Here is a 20,471-nt window from a genome sequence, read left to right as displayed (position 1 = left end):
AATTGTTGTAACAGAGTTTAAAGTACATGCCTGTAGCTATCTCTGTAAAAACATGAAACTAAGAAATCTATTGCACCTAAATAAGTTCTTGTTTTAATGAAAAGAAGGACTAGGGGAGACATGATAGCAGTGTTCCGATATCTCAGGGGCTGCCACAAAGAAGAGGGAGTCAAGCTATTCTCCAAAGCACCTGAAGGTAGGACAAGAAGCAATGGGAGGAAACTAATCAAGGAGAGAAGCAACCTAGAACTAAGCAGAAATTTCCTGACAGAACAATTAATCAGTGGAACAACTTGCCTCCAGAAGTTGTGAATGCTCCAACACTGGAAGTTTTTAAGATGTTGAATAACCATTTGTCTGAAGTGGTGTAGGGTGTCCTGCCTAAGTAGGGGTTGGACTAGAAGACATCCAAGGTCCCTTCCAACTATTCTATTCTATTCTATTCTATTCTATTCTATTCTGTTCTGTTCTGTTCTGTTCTGTTTTATTCCATTCCATATTCTAACCTAACCTAACCTAACCTAACCCAACCCAAAAGAGTACACTGAATTTAACATGAACCCTTCTGTTCTTGGCACACAAGTTCTTAACCCAGGAATTTGAATGGTCTTAGAAGGAACATCACTTCCTTCTAAGTGTAGTTTGTCAACTACACTTGATAAACTACCTGTAGTTTATCAATATTCAGACATGAAAAGAGTTTCTTTTTCCACACTTGCAATAAATAAGAATTGAGCAAAGTTGTTTTTCTGAATGAGTTCTGTGGCTAGATGAGGACTCGTCTCTTTAGTGAAGGAGAGCCCCAACAAAAACAAGGCATGAATTGCTGTAAAGCGCGTCTCTAAACCTAAAAGGAGGGATGCGCCGAAATAGATCTCCAGTCAAGTCGGGAGATCTTTTTGCAGCATCCCGAAACCCCCGCCCGACATTCCGGAACTAACCAACCCCATTTATTCGAGCCAGGCTTTCTTCGAGGTGGGTAAGCGGCTTCCTGGGAGCCGCGGCCGAGAAGCGAGAAGCAACCCAGCCGGAGAGAGAGGAGCAACATCGCATCGCGGCGGAGCGGATGGCTGGGTCTCTGCCAGGCAGCCATTGCAGCGAAGGGCAAGATGAAGCCCGCTGCTCTCTCCGCATCGTCCCTCTTTGGGCTGGCGGCTTCGGCCACCTGGCCCCCTTTCACGGCTCTGCCCACACAGCCACGGGAGAGTTATATACCAGGGCTGGCGGCGGGGGCGCTCCGAAGACCGCGCTGCCGTGACTCCTCCTAGAGGTGGTATGTGGAGAAAGATCTCCCCCCCCCCCGCCCCGCTCGCCACCGCTTCCTACCACCGGCCTCCAGAGCTGCCGCCATTGAAACCATACAATACAGGCGGCGAACGGGGAGCAGGCAGCGCGAGGCGGCGCCGCAGGACCGAAGCGGCAGGAGGAGGAGGAGGAGGAAGAGGAGGCGGCGGCGGCCGCCGGGGCAGGTGATCTGTGGGGCGGGGACGGGGGGGCGGCGGAGGACCGAAGGAAAAAAAAATAATAAACCGCCAGCGGCGGACGCGGCTGATGCGCGGCGGCGGAGGCCTTTCGCCGTCACTCCCCCCTCTCTGGCTCCGAAACGGCGGAGGCGGACCGGGTAAGGGGACCGAGCCGCCCCCGCCCATCCTCCGTAGCATGGCTAGTTCATTGAAAGGGGAAGCGGGTTGGCGGGCAGCCGGGTCGTTGAACGAGCGGGCGGGCGGGCGAGCGAGCTGGGGGGGAAGAGGGATGCCGCGTCGGGCGTGAGGAGAGCGGGGTGGTGGTGGTGGTGGAAGAAAGGCGGCCCTTCACCACCGCCACCACCACCCCACGACCGTTCGCCGCGCCGACCTCTTCTCGCCTCCTCTCCCCCACACCGCGCTTGCCTCCCCAGGGAGAGCGGGGTGAGAAGAGGTCACTTCCCCGGCGCTTCCCTTTCCGGGATACTCTTTCGGTCGGGGGTGGTGGGTGGGGTGGGGGGGGAAGAGCCGGTTTAACGACGCAGGAGCCACCCTCCGAGAAGCGCTCGCCCTGCCCGCAACTCCGGCGACGAAGTGGAAGCCCGCCTCGCCTCTTGCTTTTCCCCTTCCTTCCTTCCTTCCTTCCCCTCACAGCCCGCCCGAGCGGTTGAAAGGGGGCGGGGGAGGAGGAGGAGGAGAGGGGGGGGGGGAAAGCGGCAATCGCGCGGGAAAGAAACGATCTGGATTTCCCACCGTCCCTCGCGCGAGCCCCAGCACCGGGTTTCCCTGGAGGCCGCCCCCCCCTCTCCGAACGCCGCGCTCCACCACCCCCTCCCATCCCAAAGCTGTCAGCGCGCGTTTTTCAACCGTCCTCCCGGGGAGCGCGCGCGCGCCGCTTCCTTTGCTCAGCCCCACACCTCCCTCCCCCCCCCGCGCGCCAGGCACGGGAGGGGGCGTGGTCCGCGCTTCCTTTATCGGGCAGCTTCTCTTAAGGGGCGCCTTCGGAGGCAGGACAATGCGGGGTCTCCTGAGGGGGAAATGGGACTTAGGATCCCTCTGCCTCCCAGCCTTACCCTTATCAGTCCTCCCAGTCTCCGTCTAAGGGGGGGGGGGAAAGGAAGGGGAGCGTTGTTTCTTCACAATATGCGGGCATAAGCGCACCAACGTGCCCTGTCCTAATGTCCCCTTTTATACGTATCCGTTTCATGTATTCATAAACATGTTTATACTTATGTTCTGTTATCTAATACATCCTTGACAAAATAAATAAATAAAAATAAAATATAGCCTCCTTGGAGGCTTGCCTTAACGGTCAGGCAAAATCTAAAACACTTAAAAAATCAAGAAGTGCAATATATATTACCGTACTCCCTGTGCCAAGGGCTGTAGGATTTGATGGAGATGCCCCACCTCAGAATTGTTGCTGTAAGGAAAATAGGGAAGGTTATGAGCTGTGCAAAATAATAGGTAGGGTATAAGTCAATAAATAAAAATTTATGTAATACATGAGCCGGTTCCTTTTTTAATACCTGACTACAATCTTCTCTCACAGCAGAAGACAAAAGCCTCGACTGTATTGCTTCCTCTTCCTGGCTATTTTATTTATTTATTTAGCATATGGCATCTACAAAGGTCATGCAATCACTGATAAACAAATTTAGTTTAAATAAAAGTGTTTGTGTGTTGTGTTGCATGTATATGTATACACACACATATATATAAAGATGTGGACAATACAAGTAGAGGAGATAAAATTTTAGATTAAGATAAAATCATAATAAAATCAGCATAATATTCAATATTAGAATTGAGTTGAAATGGAATAGATGTTATAATTCAATATCTAAGGAAGCTAACCACCTAACTGCTTCTGGTGTGAAGACTCCTGGCTATTTAGAAAAAGGTTCCATCTATACAGAAAACAAATATGCACATCAACAACAAAATGAGGCCCTTGCTTGGCTCTGTGAGCACATCTTCCACTAAATGCATGGCCAAGAGCCTTTTGCAAATTTTTGGGGCCAATAGGCCCAACTGCTGTCTGCCCGCAAGATTCACTAAATGTGTGTAGAGGACATTACTTTCCACAGGACTTAACATCTAAATAACATGAATTTAGTTGCTTGTTTTGAAGCTTGTTACACTTAGAAATGCAACTATTGTTCATACTTTATCTGTTCCTGTTTTCACTATCCTGGTATTTTCCTTTTTTTTAAATATATATGCATATGCCCGAGTGCTTGGGTTGGTGTAACAAAAAATAAGAAAAGAGCTAGCACAGCTCTATTTTTTCAGGATTAATCCAATCTTAATGTCTGTGACTAAAATATGAAGCTAGTCTCATATTTTGAGACAGAATACTTTTTGAGTCATATTTTGTGAGATGGGCTGCTATAAATTAGATAGATAGATAGATAGATAGATAGATAGATAGATAGATAGATGATAGATAGATAGATAGATAGATAGATAGATAGATAGATAGATAGATAGAAAACTCTTGTTCCCCCCACCCACTGAAATGTACAATTCCAGGTTTGGATGATATTCTGGAGGGCCATGGAACTGGTTAAGGCTTTTTACAAAGTTTCAAATATATGCAAGCTAGAAATAAAAAAAATCTTTGCAAATAATTTAATGCTTACCACCACTCCAGTGTTTTTACTGTAAATATCCATGTCTGACAGAGTAGATATAGTTAAGACAATTTCATGAGGTGTAGTTTTATTGACCCTTCATGCTAAATCTGTATCTCCCAAATGTTTATTTGCATGCAGCTTTTAAGAAACAGAATTTCTATTTTTTATTTGGACTACCTGTCCAATCCATCCCCCCTCACATGTGTTCAGCATTTATCAAGTAGGAATCAGCTCACTACTCAACACATGGATTGTTTTGGGTTGTTTTTTTGTTTTTTTGTGTGGTCATTTTACTCCCTAATCATATAAAGTTTTTGGGAGAAGGTGAGTTGTAGTTCTACAAATCTTACAATCTCCCCAAGGTGTTGATATCTCTCTGATGTACACAGGTTGGTCCATTTTGGGCATGTAAGAATCACTGACAAGTGAACATTTGAAATAATTGAATAAATAAATATGATTACTGTGACCAGAAAACTGGCTGCTGAAATATTCTTGGATTGTGAGATTCTTCACTCTATAATGTGGTTGGAGCAATCAATATCACATCATATACTATATATTTAATCAAAATCTGTTACCTGCCTTTTGCATGAAACTTTCAATTTTGATCATTAAATTGTTTTGTGTGCAGAATGGCTGTCATTATATACTCATAATTTCCTGTTTTCATCTTTCATTTATAAGTTTTTTATTAGAGCAAACAAAAACAATTGTCTACCAGAACCCTGAAAAACCGCCAACATGTCAGCCAGAGGTGGAAAGAAAAAAATGAGCAAAATATCACGCTCCAGCAGAGCAGGTGTTATTTTTCCAGTGGGAAGAATGATGCGGTACTTGAAGAAAGGAACGTACAAGTATCGGATAGGAGTGGGTGCTCCTGTATACATGGCAGCTGTCATAGAATATCTGGCAGGTAAGTGCATATTTCCATTACAATGATGATATGCTAAACCAGGTCCTTGCGTGGCATCTTGGGAAATTAAGCTGTACAACAGAAGAAGAATCATTAAAGTATTTGCAGTATAAATTGTGATTGAATTCAGGCCTTTAACAAAACAATGTGAATAGTATGAATCCATTAGGGTATGTTTTATCCTTTTTGTAACATGTTTTGTGCACTACAAAATAAAAAGGACAAATATTAGTTACATATTTTTAAATATTCCATCCATTTTTTTCACTCAAAGGCAAGATGCTTTGGGCCATGAGAAATACATTAAAAATGGTGCATGTTCAGGCCAGAAGAGAAAGCCATATACATTATAGTTATTATGCAATAATAAAAAATGAGATTATTCTATCTCCCTGCTGTCATCATTTGGGTAAAGGAAGAGGGTAAGATTTAACTGGAGTTCACAAAGGAACCATTCTAGTTTCAGTAATATCTGAATTGGGCTATACCAGGATTAGGGTGCTTAGATCTCAACCGCGGGGCCACTCTGGAAACAGCGAAGGACCGGCCCGCGATGCCTGGCCAAGGCCGACCTGGTGGCGGCTGGCAGAGTGCTGTAGGAGGCCGTCGTAGCTGAAAATGGAGCTCAGGGGGCACCTGCGCCCCTCCGGAGCTCTGTTTTTGCTGGCAGCATGCTAGCAAAACAAATTACTAGCAAACGTGGCATTTGATCACAAGGCAAGGTGGCATCGAGAAATGTTTCCCTTTTTGCATTTGAGCATCCAAGAAGGGACAAGAAAGGAGAAAGGGAAAGAGGAAAGACAAAGAAAAAGAAGGAAAAATGGTAAGAGAGCAAGGAAGGAAAAAGGAAAGAGGAGAAGGAAGAAGAAAAAATGGAAAATGAGGGAAGGAAAAAGAAGAAAAGAAAAAGGGAAGGAAGGAAGGAAGGAAGGAAGGAAGGAAGGAAGGAAGGAAGGAAGGAGAGAGATTATAATGAGAGGGAGGGTCTGAGGGAAGTCCTGCTTTAGCACTTGACCACAGCAGGCTTGCTGCCCTTTCGCCATCCCCTTGTCTCCTCCTCACCTCGCTTGGTGGTCTCCTTATCGTATTGCTGAGGATGCTTTGGTTACAAAGCCGGGTCTCCTCGCGTGTAGAGGGAGTGGGCCTCCCTCTGACCCACACATTTTGCTCTCCCACACACACCATGAGCAACCTGGCCAAGGAGAGCGAGCGCAGCAGCCTCAAGGAGGTAAGCGCAGCTGGGCACCCCCTCAGGAAAGCTGGGCTAGGCTGGGCTGTAGGGTTCCGGTGCCCTGGGAGCTCGAGGGCGGCTGGGCATTTACCCTCCACTGCCTAGGGCTCTGGACAACCTGCACCGCCATTCAGGGATCCTCCATGTGGCCTGAGAGGAACAGCGAGGCTCCTCTGGAGGACAAGGGTTTGGCCCTCTCCCTGGTCTTGCCTTCCTCTGCTGGAGAGAATGGATTCCCCAGCCCCCCCCCCCAGGCCACCACAGGCGCCCCCAACATGAGTGATGTTGAGCTGGCCACACACACACACACACACACACACACACACACACACTTTCAATGAAATCGAGTTTGACACCTCTGGGCTATACTATAAAGATAAGAAATTGCACTTCAGGTGGATAAAGATTTATGTCTTTCAACTGGCCTTCAACAATTTAATGAAAATGTTGAGAAGTTCTAACTTTAATAGAACTGCTTATAAAACATAATTTTAAAATAGGAAATTTCATTCAAAGTTGTTATTGGTGGAAAATCAACATTTGGATGTTTATATTTTTGTACAAAGGTTGCATTTTGAATTTGATGAGACTTTTGAGAATTTTTATTATAATTTTCCCCAAAACCCTAAATCAAATTTTCTAAAAAGATATGCCAAAGATATGCTATCATTTACCACAAGACTGTATTAGTTAATAGCTCTTTGATACTCCTGATCAAATTTGGGGATTTTTAATGTATCTCTTTCAATAAAGAAAACTTAGTTTAATATTATTGATATATACTTATATAACGTACTGCACATAGATACATTTTAGTGCAATAACACTGCAATATACTTATAACTGAGATTGCATTCTACTTATAGCAGAAATATTGGAATTAGCTGGAAATGCTGCAAGAGACAACAAAAAGGGAAGAATTGCACCAAGGCACATCCTTCTGGCAGTTGCTAATGATGAAGAGTTAAATCAGGTAGGCCTTCTGGATTATTTGTAAAGGATATCTTATTGTGTTATCTCCTAAGTTTTTTTAAGCCACTGTGGCTGGTTGATAAGAATAGTTTATTTAGTCCCACTAAATTTAACTTAGTGCCACTAAGTGAAAGGTTGAACTCCCTCAATACCTAAAATACAGAATATTTATATATTTAAATCATCATTTTTTTTTCTCCTGGCTTCATCAAGCAAGGTGCTTTATGACTCAACCAGCTTCTACTATATTATTTTCTGTTTTTGAAAGTATTCAAGACATTTGTAACTTTTATCAAGCTGCTTTGCAGTAGGCATGGAGCAAATTTACAATTAGTTGCTTACAATATAAATAGCGTATCTTTGTGAACCAATACCAGAGATAAAATGCTATACAAACATGAAAAGGTAAAGGTTTTCCTGTCCAGTTGTGCCCAACACTAGGGGGAGATGTTCATCTCCGTTTCTTAGCCGAGGGAACCAGCATTGTCCAAAGACAATGTAGTCATGTGGCCAGCATGACTATACACCAAGGTACAGGGAACACTGTTACCTTCCCACTAAAGTGGTACCTATTTATCTACTTGCATTTGCATTTTTTCAAACTGCTAGCTGTGCAGGAGATGGGGCAAATAATAAGCTCACCCTTGTTGCATGGCACTCGAGTCTCAAACCCTGTCAGCTTTCCAGCTGACAAGCTCTGTTTTTAATCACTGAGCCATGGCACCCACTTTATACAAGCATGAAGTAGATTATTATTTTATAGCACCTTAAATGCTTCACACATATGCCAGAATACATTTATTAGTCTTTAATATGGCAGGGGAATAGAGAGATTTGCAATGAGATTTATTTCCAGATGAACAAATATAATGTTAAAATACTACTCTCCAGTTATCTTGTTTTAAAAAGGCTTGGGATATTGTAACTATATTACATATGCTGACTTGAAATCTATTTTTATTTTAAAATTAATAATTCAGGTACTTTTTTCATTTCTCTATTTTCCCTCATGTTTGCTGAGTAACATTTTTCCTTGTGTATTATTTCTGTCATTGATGGCAATGGACACAATCTTTTATATTGCTAATAGATGCAAAGAAGAGATTCTGGTTTTCTGCACATATTTTTTTCTTTTTTAAACTATTTTCTCATCCAATAGTCTACTAATATTTTGTTTTAAAGCTTACTCATAGAAATGTTCAGAGTCATTGGAAATAGAATTGCATACAAGTTGATGTACTAAATAAACACAAATCACATTTTGCATTCTTTAACTTTCTTCTTGCATTTATTATATATTACTGTGCTCTTTTTGTGTTCCAATTATGGCCAGACGGCTCTTTTAAAATTCTAATGGATTTTTCAATCATGTTGGTAAACTGTGGGATTTGTTAGAACATTTCCTGACTAGAGCATGCATTGTAACTAAACTTTTTGTGTTGCTTAAGTGAAGAAAAGGAAGAAGCAAGTGTTCTGGATGTTTTTAAAACTCTTTTTATTTTCCTTCTCAATTTTTTTATAAACTTCATTTTTAAAAAAGATTCTTTCTGAAAATGAAATAGTGGGTTTCCTTGACAATGTTGCACTTAACGGAAATGTGTGGTTACATTTGCTATCATTGTCTTAGCTCAGCAAACCTTACATCTTTTATTAAGTACTAGGAGACATTTTTGAACTTTTCCAAGGTCATCTCATTTCAGTTCACATCCATGATTCAGCAACAGGACTTCTACAATCTTGTGGGCTGCATTACTAACTGTCAAGGGCCGCATGTGGCCCATGAGAAATACTCTCTTTAGTATTATTTATATTTTTAAAATCTGGCACTAAGCTTCCTAATGATTGTAGTGTCTGTAGTTATTGTTGTGCCTCCCTGTTCTTTGTTTTATGGTGCGTATGTATTTCGTTATTGTTGGTTGGAGTTATATTTGCCTTGAAATACTTGGATTTTGTCATCGGGGCATTCTGCTTGCATGGTCTTTTGATTTCCCCTTAAAGTAATTTGAGTTGTATCCAGTACCAACCAAGCCATGCTACAAGGCTGCATATATATATATTATAGGCAAGTACAGCAGCGCCAGAACATAGTACTGTAATGTTAGTATTTTTTCCTTAGGGTATAGTTACTGGAAAATTCCATTTACTTAGGTTTTTCTACATCTGTGCTATAGTTTAGTAACTAAACTAGACTCTAGTTGTCTGGATTTTTAAATCTCAGGTATGGTAGCCCTACTTTACTTGTACTTTCCTGTTATAAAGGGGAATGTAATTCCTTCCTTTATCCATGATATTCTCTGAAAGGAACTAATTCTTTATTGTTCTATAAAAGGGACAGTATAAATAAAAACAAGTCATTGTCTTTTTATTTTACTAATACAGTCTTACTTTTCCTGAAAGGAACTTAGGATACACGTAGTTATTCAAATTTGCATATTATTCAATTTTGTATAGTTGTTTATAAATGCCATGGACACATTTCTTTAGACTAAATTAATTAAATCTAAGAAATTGTATTCAGATGTTTTCAATCTTTCTGCATTGCCTCTTTCAACAGTTGTTAAAGGGAGTGACTATAGCAAGTGGAGGTGTTCTACCGAGAATTCATCCAGAGCTTCTTGCCAAAAAACGAGGCACCAAAAGCAAATCTGATACTATCCTTTCACCTACTCCAGAGAAGAGAGGAAGAAAACCTTTGGGGGCCAAGAAAAGTGGGAAAAAAGCAAAGACTGGTAAAGCTCGGACACCTAAAAAGGTAAGCAGAACTCAAAGCAATCAGTTTTGATAATTTAGAAATAGGTGTCCTCTTAGAACTTGATCTTGCTCACTCCTGAAAGGTTACTTTGTTTTAACCAGATTTATTTCAGATGTTATAAAAGCTTTATTCCTCAATATAATCTTTCTAAATACTATTGTTTGTTGTTAATTGACCCAAGAGCCATTGCAAGTTAAATCAGAGGGACAACTTCTTCAGCTAATGAAGGGATGAAAAATATTTTCTCTACAAAGTCAAAAGGCCATGGGCAGGATATAATATATTATTTTTGTCTGTGCCATGAACCCCTATATAAAACAGAACCTATGAATGCCTTTGACTGCTCAAGTTTTAATACCCTCCTTAGCAAACACAAATAAATTTGATATGGAAGTTGCCTGCCGCCAGATAAATCTCTTTTCATCAATGAAAAAGTCTTTAGATGCAATTCAAAGCCTTCTACAATGCTTATTTCCAAGGAGTATACTTAGGATCCCAGACTTAATATATTGAGCTTTATAATACGTATTTTGGATTAATTATTTCCATATATGAATTAAAAAATCCTCAATGAATCGCTTCAGTTATGAAAATTGTTAAATCCAGTAAAACTATTCTAAAGAACCATGCAAGTTTATATCAATTTGTCATATTTCTTTTTTTAAAAAATCCTCATCAGAAAATAAATATGAACATCAAGCTTCCACGTCATAAAATTCTGAACTGGAGTCCAGGAATCATAAACTAGGTATAGTTCTAGACTATTAAATGTAGACTTAGATTAATTTGAAGCCAAGAGTTCCTTGTCAGAATTGGATGAGTCAGCCCACTGTATGCAGGCAATTGAGAAGTAAAGGTTAAGTATATGCAGGGGTGGGTTCTACTTACCTTTACTACCGGTTCGCAACAGGGCCGCTTTGCTCACACGCGCGTGCGCTTCTGCGCAGAAGCTTCCTGATGGCGTCCGGGTCGGTGGGCGGAGCCTCCCGCTGGTTTTACTACCGGTTCTATAGAACCGGTCTGAATCGGGGGCAATCCACCACTGAGTATATGCTTAAAGAGCAGCACTTTTCAGGATTAAAGGGTTCCTTGGGCCAGAAGTTTAGTCGCAAAGAGGAGTTTCTTCTAAAGATCTTAATGGTGGCTAGCTAAAGCATGGATTCCAGGAGCTCTGGCCTTAGTTCCCAGCACCTAGCCTTGGAAATGAGGTCTGCCTACTAGGCTATAGCCTTCCTTTGTGAACTGGATTTCTGTTGATTCACTCCAACTCTGTCCCTTGATGCTTGGGACTGACTCTGGAACATGCCTTTGCTTCCTGACTGTCTTTGATGCCATGACTGTCAGCTGGATTCTGTGTATGGCCTGGCTTTAGATCCTGCTTTCAATTATCTGTGAGTCGTTGGCTGCCTTATGTTCCCTGACCTTGCTAGGAGCCAGAATGTTGTACTTTCTTGTCTTATTGAGACTGAGCACGGCAGTTATTTTCTTAACAAACCTATTTCAGAGTTCTAAATAGATAGAAAATAGTTTCAGTGTTTATATTATATTTGAGTTCATAGGCCATGAAATAAGCTAGTTACTGAATGTTAGATTCCAAGCTGCAGGAAAGATGAGCCACTGAGATGTATTAACAAGAAATGCTCTTGAAGGCTAGGTAGATGCATGTTTGACTGTGTACCCATTTTGAAGGCTTATAAAGAACTGCTTTTTACCATCTTTGATTAGCTTTCCAGCTGTAGTTAGACTGTAATCTGTGGGTCTGCTCTTCAGACCAGTCTTAAAACTATCATTGGTGCAGCGTGCAGTAGCCAAAATGTTTATAAGTATTGTGATTACATTACACTTATACTATGCTATATTTGTATTCAGGCCGAATTTAAAGTGCTGAAGTTACCCTTTCAGGCCATGCATTGCTGTAAGTTATCTGAAGGAGTTCTTGCACTTCCTGTTATCTGACCTATGAATAGTAACTATAAGATTGGTGGGTATCAAGGACGGTTTTGTCTGTGATAGCCTTTCGTACTTGGAATTCTTCTCTAGGAACTATCCAAGGACCCCAGCTGGCCTTCAGAAGGAATTTAAAAACATTTATCTGGGTCTCCTTTACTTTTAGTGTACTGTGCATAGTATTGAAGTTTAACTTGCTTTTGCTTTTTGGTTAAATTTATTTTAATTATTTTATGTACTGAATATTGTTTTAAGGGCTTACTTGTATATCTTGTAATTTTAAGTTACAATTCATTTTCTGAGGGTGTTTTGATCACATGATCAAAATTCAAAAAACAGTCATAAGTCACTTTTTTCAGTGACGTTTACAGTGTCGTTGTAACTTCAAAGGGTCATCAGACAAATGGATGTAAATCAAGGACTACCTGTAACTTGAGGCCAAGGAAACAATTGGGGTTAGGCAGATAACTTTAAATACATCCATCCTCATAACATATCCATTAACCAATATCCAGATAAATCAGAACCAGCACCAAAGGAACAACAGCAATCAAAGAAGAAACAGTAACTTGATCAGTGCTGGTAAGACATGTTTTATATATGAACAGTCAGCAAATTCCACTGCCCTCCCCCACTGCACTGGTGTTGTAACTGAGCCTGGTGATGATATATCTACAAAAACAAAACAGCTAAAAAAACACAAAAAACACAACAGTTCAGTCTTGAGCTTCATATATTCTCCACTATCTTTACTGTGTCCACTTAAAAGCCACAACATAATTTTACTCATGGGATGTTAAGTTCCTTGCAAAGTAAAATGTTTTTCTCACATTGATCACAATGATCTATTATATGAAAACGTTTCTTGTGTACAAAATAAAAAATTACCACATTAGAGAAAGCATTAGCTATGATTTTTTTTTTATTTTGCCTCTGGGAGTAAGCAATTTGTGCGAAAAGACTATTTCATACAAAATCATATCCAAATATAAAGTGACATGACATCAGTTCAATTTATTAGAATTTTCCCACCTTAAAAATAAATATGTGCATTGGTCTGAATTTTTCCTCCATTATTGTATTTACAAAATATTTCTTTCCACTAGAAAAAAATGTTCTTTTAATCATTCAGTCATGTCTGACTCTTGGTGATTTTATAGGCAAGTGTTCTCCATGCTACCCTGTCAAGCACAGCTTCTTACAGTTGTTGGATATTCATCTTTGTATAAGTTATCAAGCCACTATGTTCTTCGCTTGCCTCTTATTATTCCACTAACCATTCCTAGCATCATTGACATAGCCAAAGTAAATCAGATGTAGTGATCATGATTTTGGCTTCTAGTGTGGTGTCTGGTTTTATACGATCCAGACTAGGAAAAATAGCCTCCTGTATAATTACATTACCAAATAGTATTATTTATATGAAAATTTTAAAGAACAATTTGAAATAGATTCTGGATTTCAAATATTTCTCTTAGCTTTTCTGTTTCTGAGTATGTATATTATTTTAATAGAATAAACAGAAGGAAAATGAAAAAGAAGGAGCATCAAATTCAACATCCGATGATGGACCTGGAGATGGATTCACTATACTCTCGTCCAAGAGCCTTGTTCCTGGACAGAAGGTACAAAATTAAAGGGTAGAAAGTTCTATACTTCAAAAATATTCTCCAGTGAAAACATCTGTATTTGTCTCTTCTTGCAAAAAATTCACTCAAGAATCTTTGTTATATTACCCTATTCATTTTAAGAATAATTTCAAGAAATTGTTTGCAGGTAATCACTTAGAAACAATGTTTCTAACTCACACATTTTGGCTTGCATAAAATGAAACATGCTCCAGATCCCTTAGGCATTAGAAATGTAAAATAGAATAGAATTTAAATTGCAATTCAAAGGCATCTTCTTGTTCTCTGTTTCATCTTTTACATAGTAATGCCTTGTTCAAATTGTTCAATGGATCTAAATTAGTTAAACTAGTTAGTTGCCACAGTTTTGATTTGTTACAGTGATTTTCAGCAACATTCCCCTTCTTCTTGTAGCCTGAACAATCCTGTCACCATTATCCTGGAGAAGTTGCAAATGTTGCCTTCTGGGGTTGCAACCCTTAGATATAGAAGATATTTCAGAGTATCTACTTAGCTATTGTATATAAAAACATATGGGTCTCAAGATTCAAGAATTACATCAACATAACTTTGATACTTCTGAATACAGTAGAGTGTTGCAATTTCATCATTGAAAAGTACGAACTAGTCAGATGAAATTCCAAATTGATTTTATCTATGCAAATTAAAAGAAATAGGTAATTACTTTATATTACAATAAACAAGTCTCCTATCCTGAGCTACCAATAGACAATAAGGATGCATGCTTCTTAAGTATGTCCATAATTCCTTCTCCTATGCAGATGCTAAGAATATGCATATTAATTCTGTTATTAAGAATAATCATTTGGGAGATAAAATACTAAGCATGTATACACAGAATATTATTTTGTCCTGCATTTGAAGAGTTAAGTTGTATTACTGTCACTAGTGGAAGCATAGACTCGGAGGCTCAGCTATTGCTGTGCATATGTAACAGGACTGTGGTTGGATGACTTGCTTACAAATATTGGCTTTAAAAGATGGCAGGCAACTCAGTATAGGTGGGATGGTTAGAATTTTTTTAAATTACGGAGATAAAATACCTTTGGGTTTTATTTATAAAACTTGTTGCTGTGTCCACAGCTAATTTTCACAAGGTAATCAGCACATAGAAGAGCCTAGAAATCACAAGATAACTTGAGGTTGGCAATATCTTTAATTAGTTCTGAACTGTATGAAATCCTTCCTTCATGTAAATTATTTAATTTACATAATTTACATGAAGGAAGGATTCCATACTGTCCAGAACTAATTAAAGATATTGCCAACCCCAAGTTATGGGATGGATATATTTGATATCTAATAAAATTACAAATAATTGAAAAAAGTGAAAACAAGTTCATGAAAGGAGGATAATGATGTCCTTATTTCTAGATGACATGTTGGGAACAAGGTTTTTTTATGAGACTTTTATAACAAGTTTCTTGGAGTCTAGTTTCAGTAGTTCATAATCCTCAAACTTAGGTTTGTTTGTTTTTACTTTTTGTTTTTGCTCCTGTTGCATTGGTATTTTGCAGTTATCTCTGACACAAAGTGACATCAACCATATTGGTTCAATGAAAGTAGAAGGTATTGTGCATCCAACTACTGGTGAAATAGACCTCAAAGAGGAAGTAGGTAAGTCTAAAATTATTTTGAAGCAAATGGAAATACTTGAAATGTCTGAATAATATTTTTTTTCCTGTAGGAACTACCAAATCTGTTATTTTTTAAACTTTTTGATCAGAGTTAAAGTAGGAAATGTAATTGTTCTAGAAAGTACTATAGACAACTAAAATATGTTATATATATGCTTCTAAGTTCCACTGGAATATTATAAATTTTATACATGTATAAAAGCTTTTAAGATACTATTGTTCATCTTCATTGTTAGCAATTTTTTTCTTGTTTTAATTCTCTTCACTCCAGTATTTAAAATACATACCCAATTTGGAGAAATAAATCAAGTTAACATTACTGCATTTAAGGCTTCTTTCAACATTGTCCTATTGTAGGTTACGCTGCTCAATGCTGGTTTTCTATACACAGTAGCATCAGTAATCATCATTTATATATATTCATAAGGCACAGAGGATAAATATTTTATTGACTGTCAATGATAAAAGAAAACTAATGAGAGAATCCATTCCAAAGTAATGATTGACCATTCAGTTTGAATCTGCACCTCTGCATATATACATAAAGACCTGTTAAGAACTGCAATAGAAACATACCGTCCTTTGTTTTCCTTTTGGTCAGGCAAAGCATTGGAAAAAGCTGGTGGTAAAGAGTTCTTAGAAACGGTAAAGGAACTTCGTAAATCACAGGGACCTTTGGAAGTCACGGAAGGTAAGATCTTTTTTAATTATGTAAAAACTATTTTAGTCACATTTTTAAAAATACCAGCCTGTGGGAAAAAATCAGTGCAAAGTAAGTGGGTAATGCCTTTATTAGGGCATTAATTAATATAAAAGATGCTTAAGCATTTGAGAGAAGCATATTTTTGTATGACACTGGGTGAAAAAGAAGGATTACATACAAAAAAAATTAGACTTGATATTTGAACATCTTCAGTTTCAAATTGGTTCTCGGGTAGTGGCAATAAAGTCAGTGGGGGTAGTGTTAACCTCAAATACATCCATTTCAGCAAGAAAAAGGAACATTTAATTCTCTCCCACATTAAAAAAAAAATGACAGTCCATCCATTAGCACAAAGGTCCCCAACCCGTGGACCATGGCCCACTACCAGGCAGCATGCATGCACACAAAGCTCCCCTCATACGAGTGGCGGCTGCTTGCCCTCATTGCTCATGTGCGAAGCTCCCCTTGCGCGAGCGGTGGCTGCTTGCCCTCATGCACAAAGCTGCCCCCACAGGAGCGGCAGCCGTATTGGGCTCGCACACGAAGCTCCCCTTGCGTGAGTGGCAGCCACTTCTGCTCACATGCAAAACTTCCTTTGCATAAGTGGCGGGCGCAGGTACTCACCACTCACGCAAAAGGACCTGCACACGCTGTCACATGCATACCTGCTACTTACAAGGAACTATCCCCTCTCCCCCCACCCCGCCGGGCCACCAAGCCAAACAAGTTGGGGACCGCTGCATTAGCATATAGGCAAATTGAAATGTCAGAGCCCTTATTATATAAACAATGATGGAGTGATTTTGCTTGATGGCTAGGATAAAATCAAGCCAATTTATTTTTATTTTATAGTTCCTCCTTTTCCACTTTGAAAAGCATGAAGGCAAGGTTTAAAAAAATTCTGCACCCCTAATTTATACATGGGGCCTCCATCCTGGAAGTACAAGAAGTGTCAGCCTTTACTCCTAATTCTGAAATTGCAGAATTCTCTTCACTGTTGCATGGGAGTCCCTATTCCAAAGTTAACCCAAAAAGTAGAAATTGAAGCCAAATCAGCAACCTTTGCCTTGTTGATCTTTCATGCAGCAATGTGCACAACCACCCATACATTCACTTGCATTACACCACAAGCTGTATTGGCTCTTAAACCACATTACACCCATTGCACAAGCTGCACCGACTCCTGGCTACAATTCAAGGTGCCGTTTATCATTTTTAAAGTCCTACGTGGCCCAGAACCCATTTATTTGCAGCACTATCTCTCTCCGACTGTCAGCCCATCTCAGCAGGTTGAATAAGACAGGCACACTCAGGTCTCTTCCTCTAAATGTTGCCTTCTTGAGGGACCTAGAATGTGCCTTTTCCATTTCAACTCTTATCCAAAGGAATTCTAGCAGCCTCCTATCCTATTAACCTTCTGGAAAGTACTTAAGAGCCAGCTTTCCTCTCCCCCCCACCCCCCAAAGGATTGGGAAGTGGTAAGGTTGGAGTGAGAGGAAAATGTGGAGTACATTGGGAAAAATGCTTATAATACAGTACCAAGTTTTTCTGGGTTTTTGGGGGTTATTGCTTTATATTTTTATCATACATATATATATATACATATATATATTCTTTAGTTATGAGCCACTCAGTTTGGTTTTAAGTTGGGCAGCCATCCAAATGTTTTAAATGAATAAATATGTTCCTGATGAAAAAGTCAGTGCAGGATGGGGAATTGAATGGCAAAGGGTCCAGCTCCATATCTTAAGCTTTGCTGGAAAAGTAATAGTGATGCTTTAAAGATGAACCTCGTTGCCTCATCTTTTCAGACATATTCCCTTACCAGATTTCTCAATGCCTTTGACAATGACAGGACTTCTAATGTGCTGCCTTCCCTGGAGAAGTGGAAAAGTACATTCAGAGGTGGATCTGCTTTGAAAATAGCCCATGTTGAACTGGATAGCACAAACCTCAACACAGGAAATGTTTTATGACATTTTGTATTATGTCATAAACTGTTTTATGACCATTTTGTCATAAAAGGTTTTATACAATTTGTCAATTTCATGGGAGTGATGGTTCCCAGATTTTGGATACATTCTGTAAGTTAGCCTATTTGAGGTACCTTGGTTTGAAAATTGTTGTCCTGTGATGCCCAAATGAAGGTTATGGGAAAGAGAAATATAGTAGTATATAAATTACATAGTTCTGCCAAAAGTAATAGACCCATTTTCCCCCTTCAGCTGCTCTCGGTCAGGCTACTGGTCTAGCAGCAAAATTTGTCATTCACTGTCACATCCCACAGTGGGGTTCAGACAAATGTGAAGAACAACTGGAGGAGACAATAAAGAACTGTTTAACTGCTGCTGAAGATAAGAAGCTGAAGTCTGTGGCTTTTCCACCTTTTCCCAGTGGCAGGTATTTACTATATAAATCTCTTAATAGAATTAGTACATTCCTTTTGGGATACATTTAAGAAAATAGCTGGTAACACCTGGTCTTATAACATCTAATTGAAATATATATGTCAGTCTAGGATGGTCTTATATGTGGTATTTAAAAACAGCCTTCAGAGGTTTTCAGGGAAGAACTATCATCCAAACTGCAGATATCTTCTATTGGCATATGTTTGTTGGCACAATTAACATTCTATGGCATATTTAAGGAAATAGCTGGTAGGCTGGCCAGCATAAATCTCTCATACACCATGTAAAATCCCTATACTGCATGATATATAGCTATTTAGTAGGTGATTTTTTTGGTACCATATTACCATAACAACTGCTACGTTTGCTTTGTTTCATCTTGTATTTGAAACTTTGGGGCCCAATAGGCTCATGTAGGAGTATTTTATGGAAACTCTTTTTGATCATATTATTTTGATTGCATCTGCCTTTCCGAAGTGGTGGCTCAACAGTTAAAGACACTAAGCCTGTCAGATGGAAAACTGACAGCCCATGTTCAAGACTCAAGTGCCTCACAACGGGGCAAATTCCTGTTACTTGTCCCAGTTCCTATCCACCTAGCAGTTTGAAAGCATGCAAATGCAAGTAGATAAATAGGTATCACTTAGTGGGAAGGTAACTGTGTTCCATGCACCTCAGCAAATAGTCTTGCTGGCCACATGGCCATGTAGCTCTCTTTGGACAACACTGCTCCCTCGGCTAAGAAACGGAGATGAGCACCACCCTCTAAAGTCAGACATGACTTTAAAGGGGAAATCTTTATTTTTTATCATGCACCAATAATTACTTTGATCTATTTGTCTTAAACTCAGTTTTCCATTTTCCCACCTTATATTTGACTGGATTGACTGGATTATTTGCCAGCATTTTTTCCCAACATCTCTGCTTTTTACCAGTCAGTCCGCACTAACATCTTTCTTTTGAGTGCTGTTACATTTGGATGGCCTGAAATTTTGCCTTAAATTATCTACCCTAGAGGGATGAATCTGTACATTACTTGGCATTGAGCCCAATAAATTTATGGAAAACCAGGGTGAGTATCCCAAGTAAGATTCAGCTTATTAGTTACTTACTTACAATATGTAACAATTATATATTGTTATAACATTTAAGACTTAAATGTTTTGCTAATGAACATTAATTACAAACTTTCCTTCTTTGTTTAGAAATTGTTTTCCAAAACAGACTGCAGCCCAGGTGACTCTGAAAGCCATTTCTTCCCATTTTGATGACTCCAGCCCTTCTTCCTTGAAGAACATTTACTTCCTGCTTTTTGACAGTGAGAGCATTGGCATCTATGTGCAAGAGATGGCAAAACTAGATGCAAAGTAGTAACAGAAGCCAAATGAAAATTTATTTTTCAACATGAATATGAGTAGGAATGGGAATTAGAAGTGGGTTTTATTTTTAAAATATTGTGAGGACGGAATATGTGAGTAGCTTTGAAGTTTTGTGATGGGTGGAGGGCTTTTGTTATTGAGGGAGAAAGGAGGGAATTGTTTGAGAGAGTTTGAGCTGCAGATATATCATGCTTTAGGCCCTCTACATTTTGTATCTTCCCCAAGAAATTATTTTCCCAGTTCACTACATTTTAATGTCTCAAGTTATTTTAGTTTAGACCTTTTTTAAAAAAAAAATAATAATCTCATTATAGAGTAGCAAACAATTCAGTGCATCCATCAATTGAAAAATGTGGATTGTTTGCTTCCCTTTATTTTCCCACTGGTAGTTAGAAATCTTTATGTTGTGTCTATGTTCCATGATGGAGAAGATAATTTTGACTCACTTGGTGCTTTACTGTTTTATCCCAGAATGACCTGTAATTGCTGAAAAATATTTCATCTTATTTGTTTTGATAAAAAAAATAGCATCATGCTTTTTTAAAACTTTAACCTTGAGCATATTATTCTTGTTCGTTTCCATAAAAATTTAAAGTGGCTTCAGAAGTAAGATGTTTCTTGGAAGAAGACGACGGTTCTGTTAATGTTCTCAAATTCAACATTGCAATTAGTATTTACCAAAGGAAGGGGGAGCTCTGCAAGACTGGCTTTGGTCTCTTCAACTTTACTAGTACAAGCAAATATTAGAGAATCTTGCAAGAATAAATGATGGAGA

General features: G+C 39.3%; 1 protein-coding gene across 3 annotated transcripts; it reads left to right on the top strand.

Annotated features, from left to right (window-relative positions):
* The first annotated feature begins 1,331 nt into the window (after positions 1-1,331).
* On the top strand, positions 1,332-20,248 carry MACROH2A2 (macroH2A.2 histone). Of its 3 annotated transcripts, none has more exons than XM_070946363.1 (9): positions 1,332-1,469; positions 4,790-5,018; positions 7,119-7,222; positions 9,776-9,973; positions 13,435-13,545; positions 15,087-15,186; positions 15,808-15,897; positions 18,135-18,309; positions 19,523-20,248. In XM_070946363.1, exons 2-9 carry the CDS (start codon positions 4,847-4,849, stop codon positions 19,686-19,688), a joined length of 1,116 nt encoding a protein of 371 aa, XP_070802464.1. In that variant the 5' UTR covers positions 1,332-1,469; positions 4,790-4,846; the 3' UTR covers positions 19,689-20,248. The 3 variants fall into 3 exon arrangements, with proteins under 3 accessions (XP_070802464.1, XP_070802462.1, XP_070802463.1); XM_070946361.1 differs by having other exon boundaries at positions 7,116-7,222; XM_070946362.1 differs by lacking the exon at positions 1,332-1,469 and adding an exon at positions 1,534-1,621 and having other exon boundaries at positions 7,116-7,222.
* Positions 20,249-20,471: the final 223 nt, after the last annotated feature.

This window comes from Pituophis catenifer, unplaced genomic scaffold, assembly GCF_029215685.1.
Source record: "Pituophis catenifer annectens isolate HBS135680 unplaced genomic scaffold, rPitCat1.0.hap2 SCAF_6, whole genome shotgun sequence".
Classification (NCBI taxonomy): Eukaryota; Metazoa; Chordata; class Lepidosauria; order Squamata; family Colubridae; genus Pituophis; species Pituophis catenifer.
Note: the sequence above shows the minus strand (reverse complement) of the source record. Positions and strands in the feature narration are given on the sequence as shown.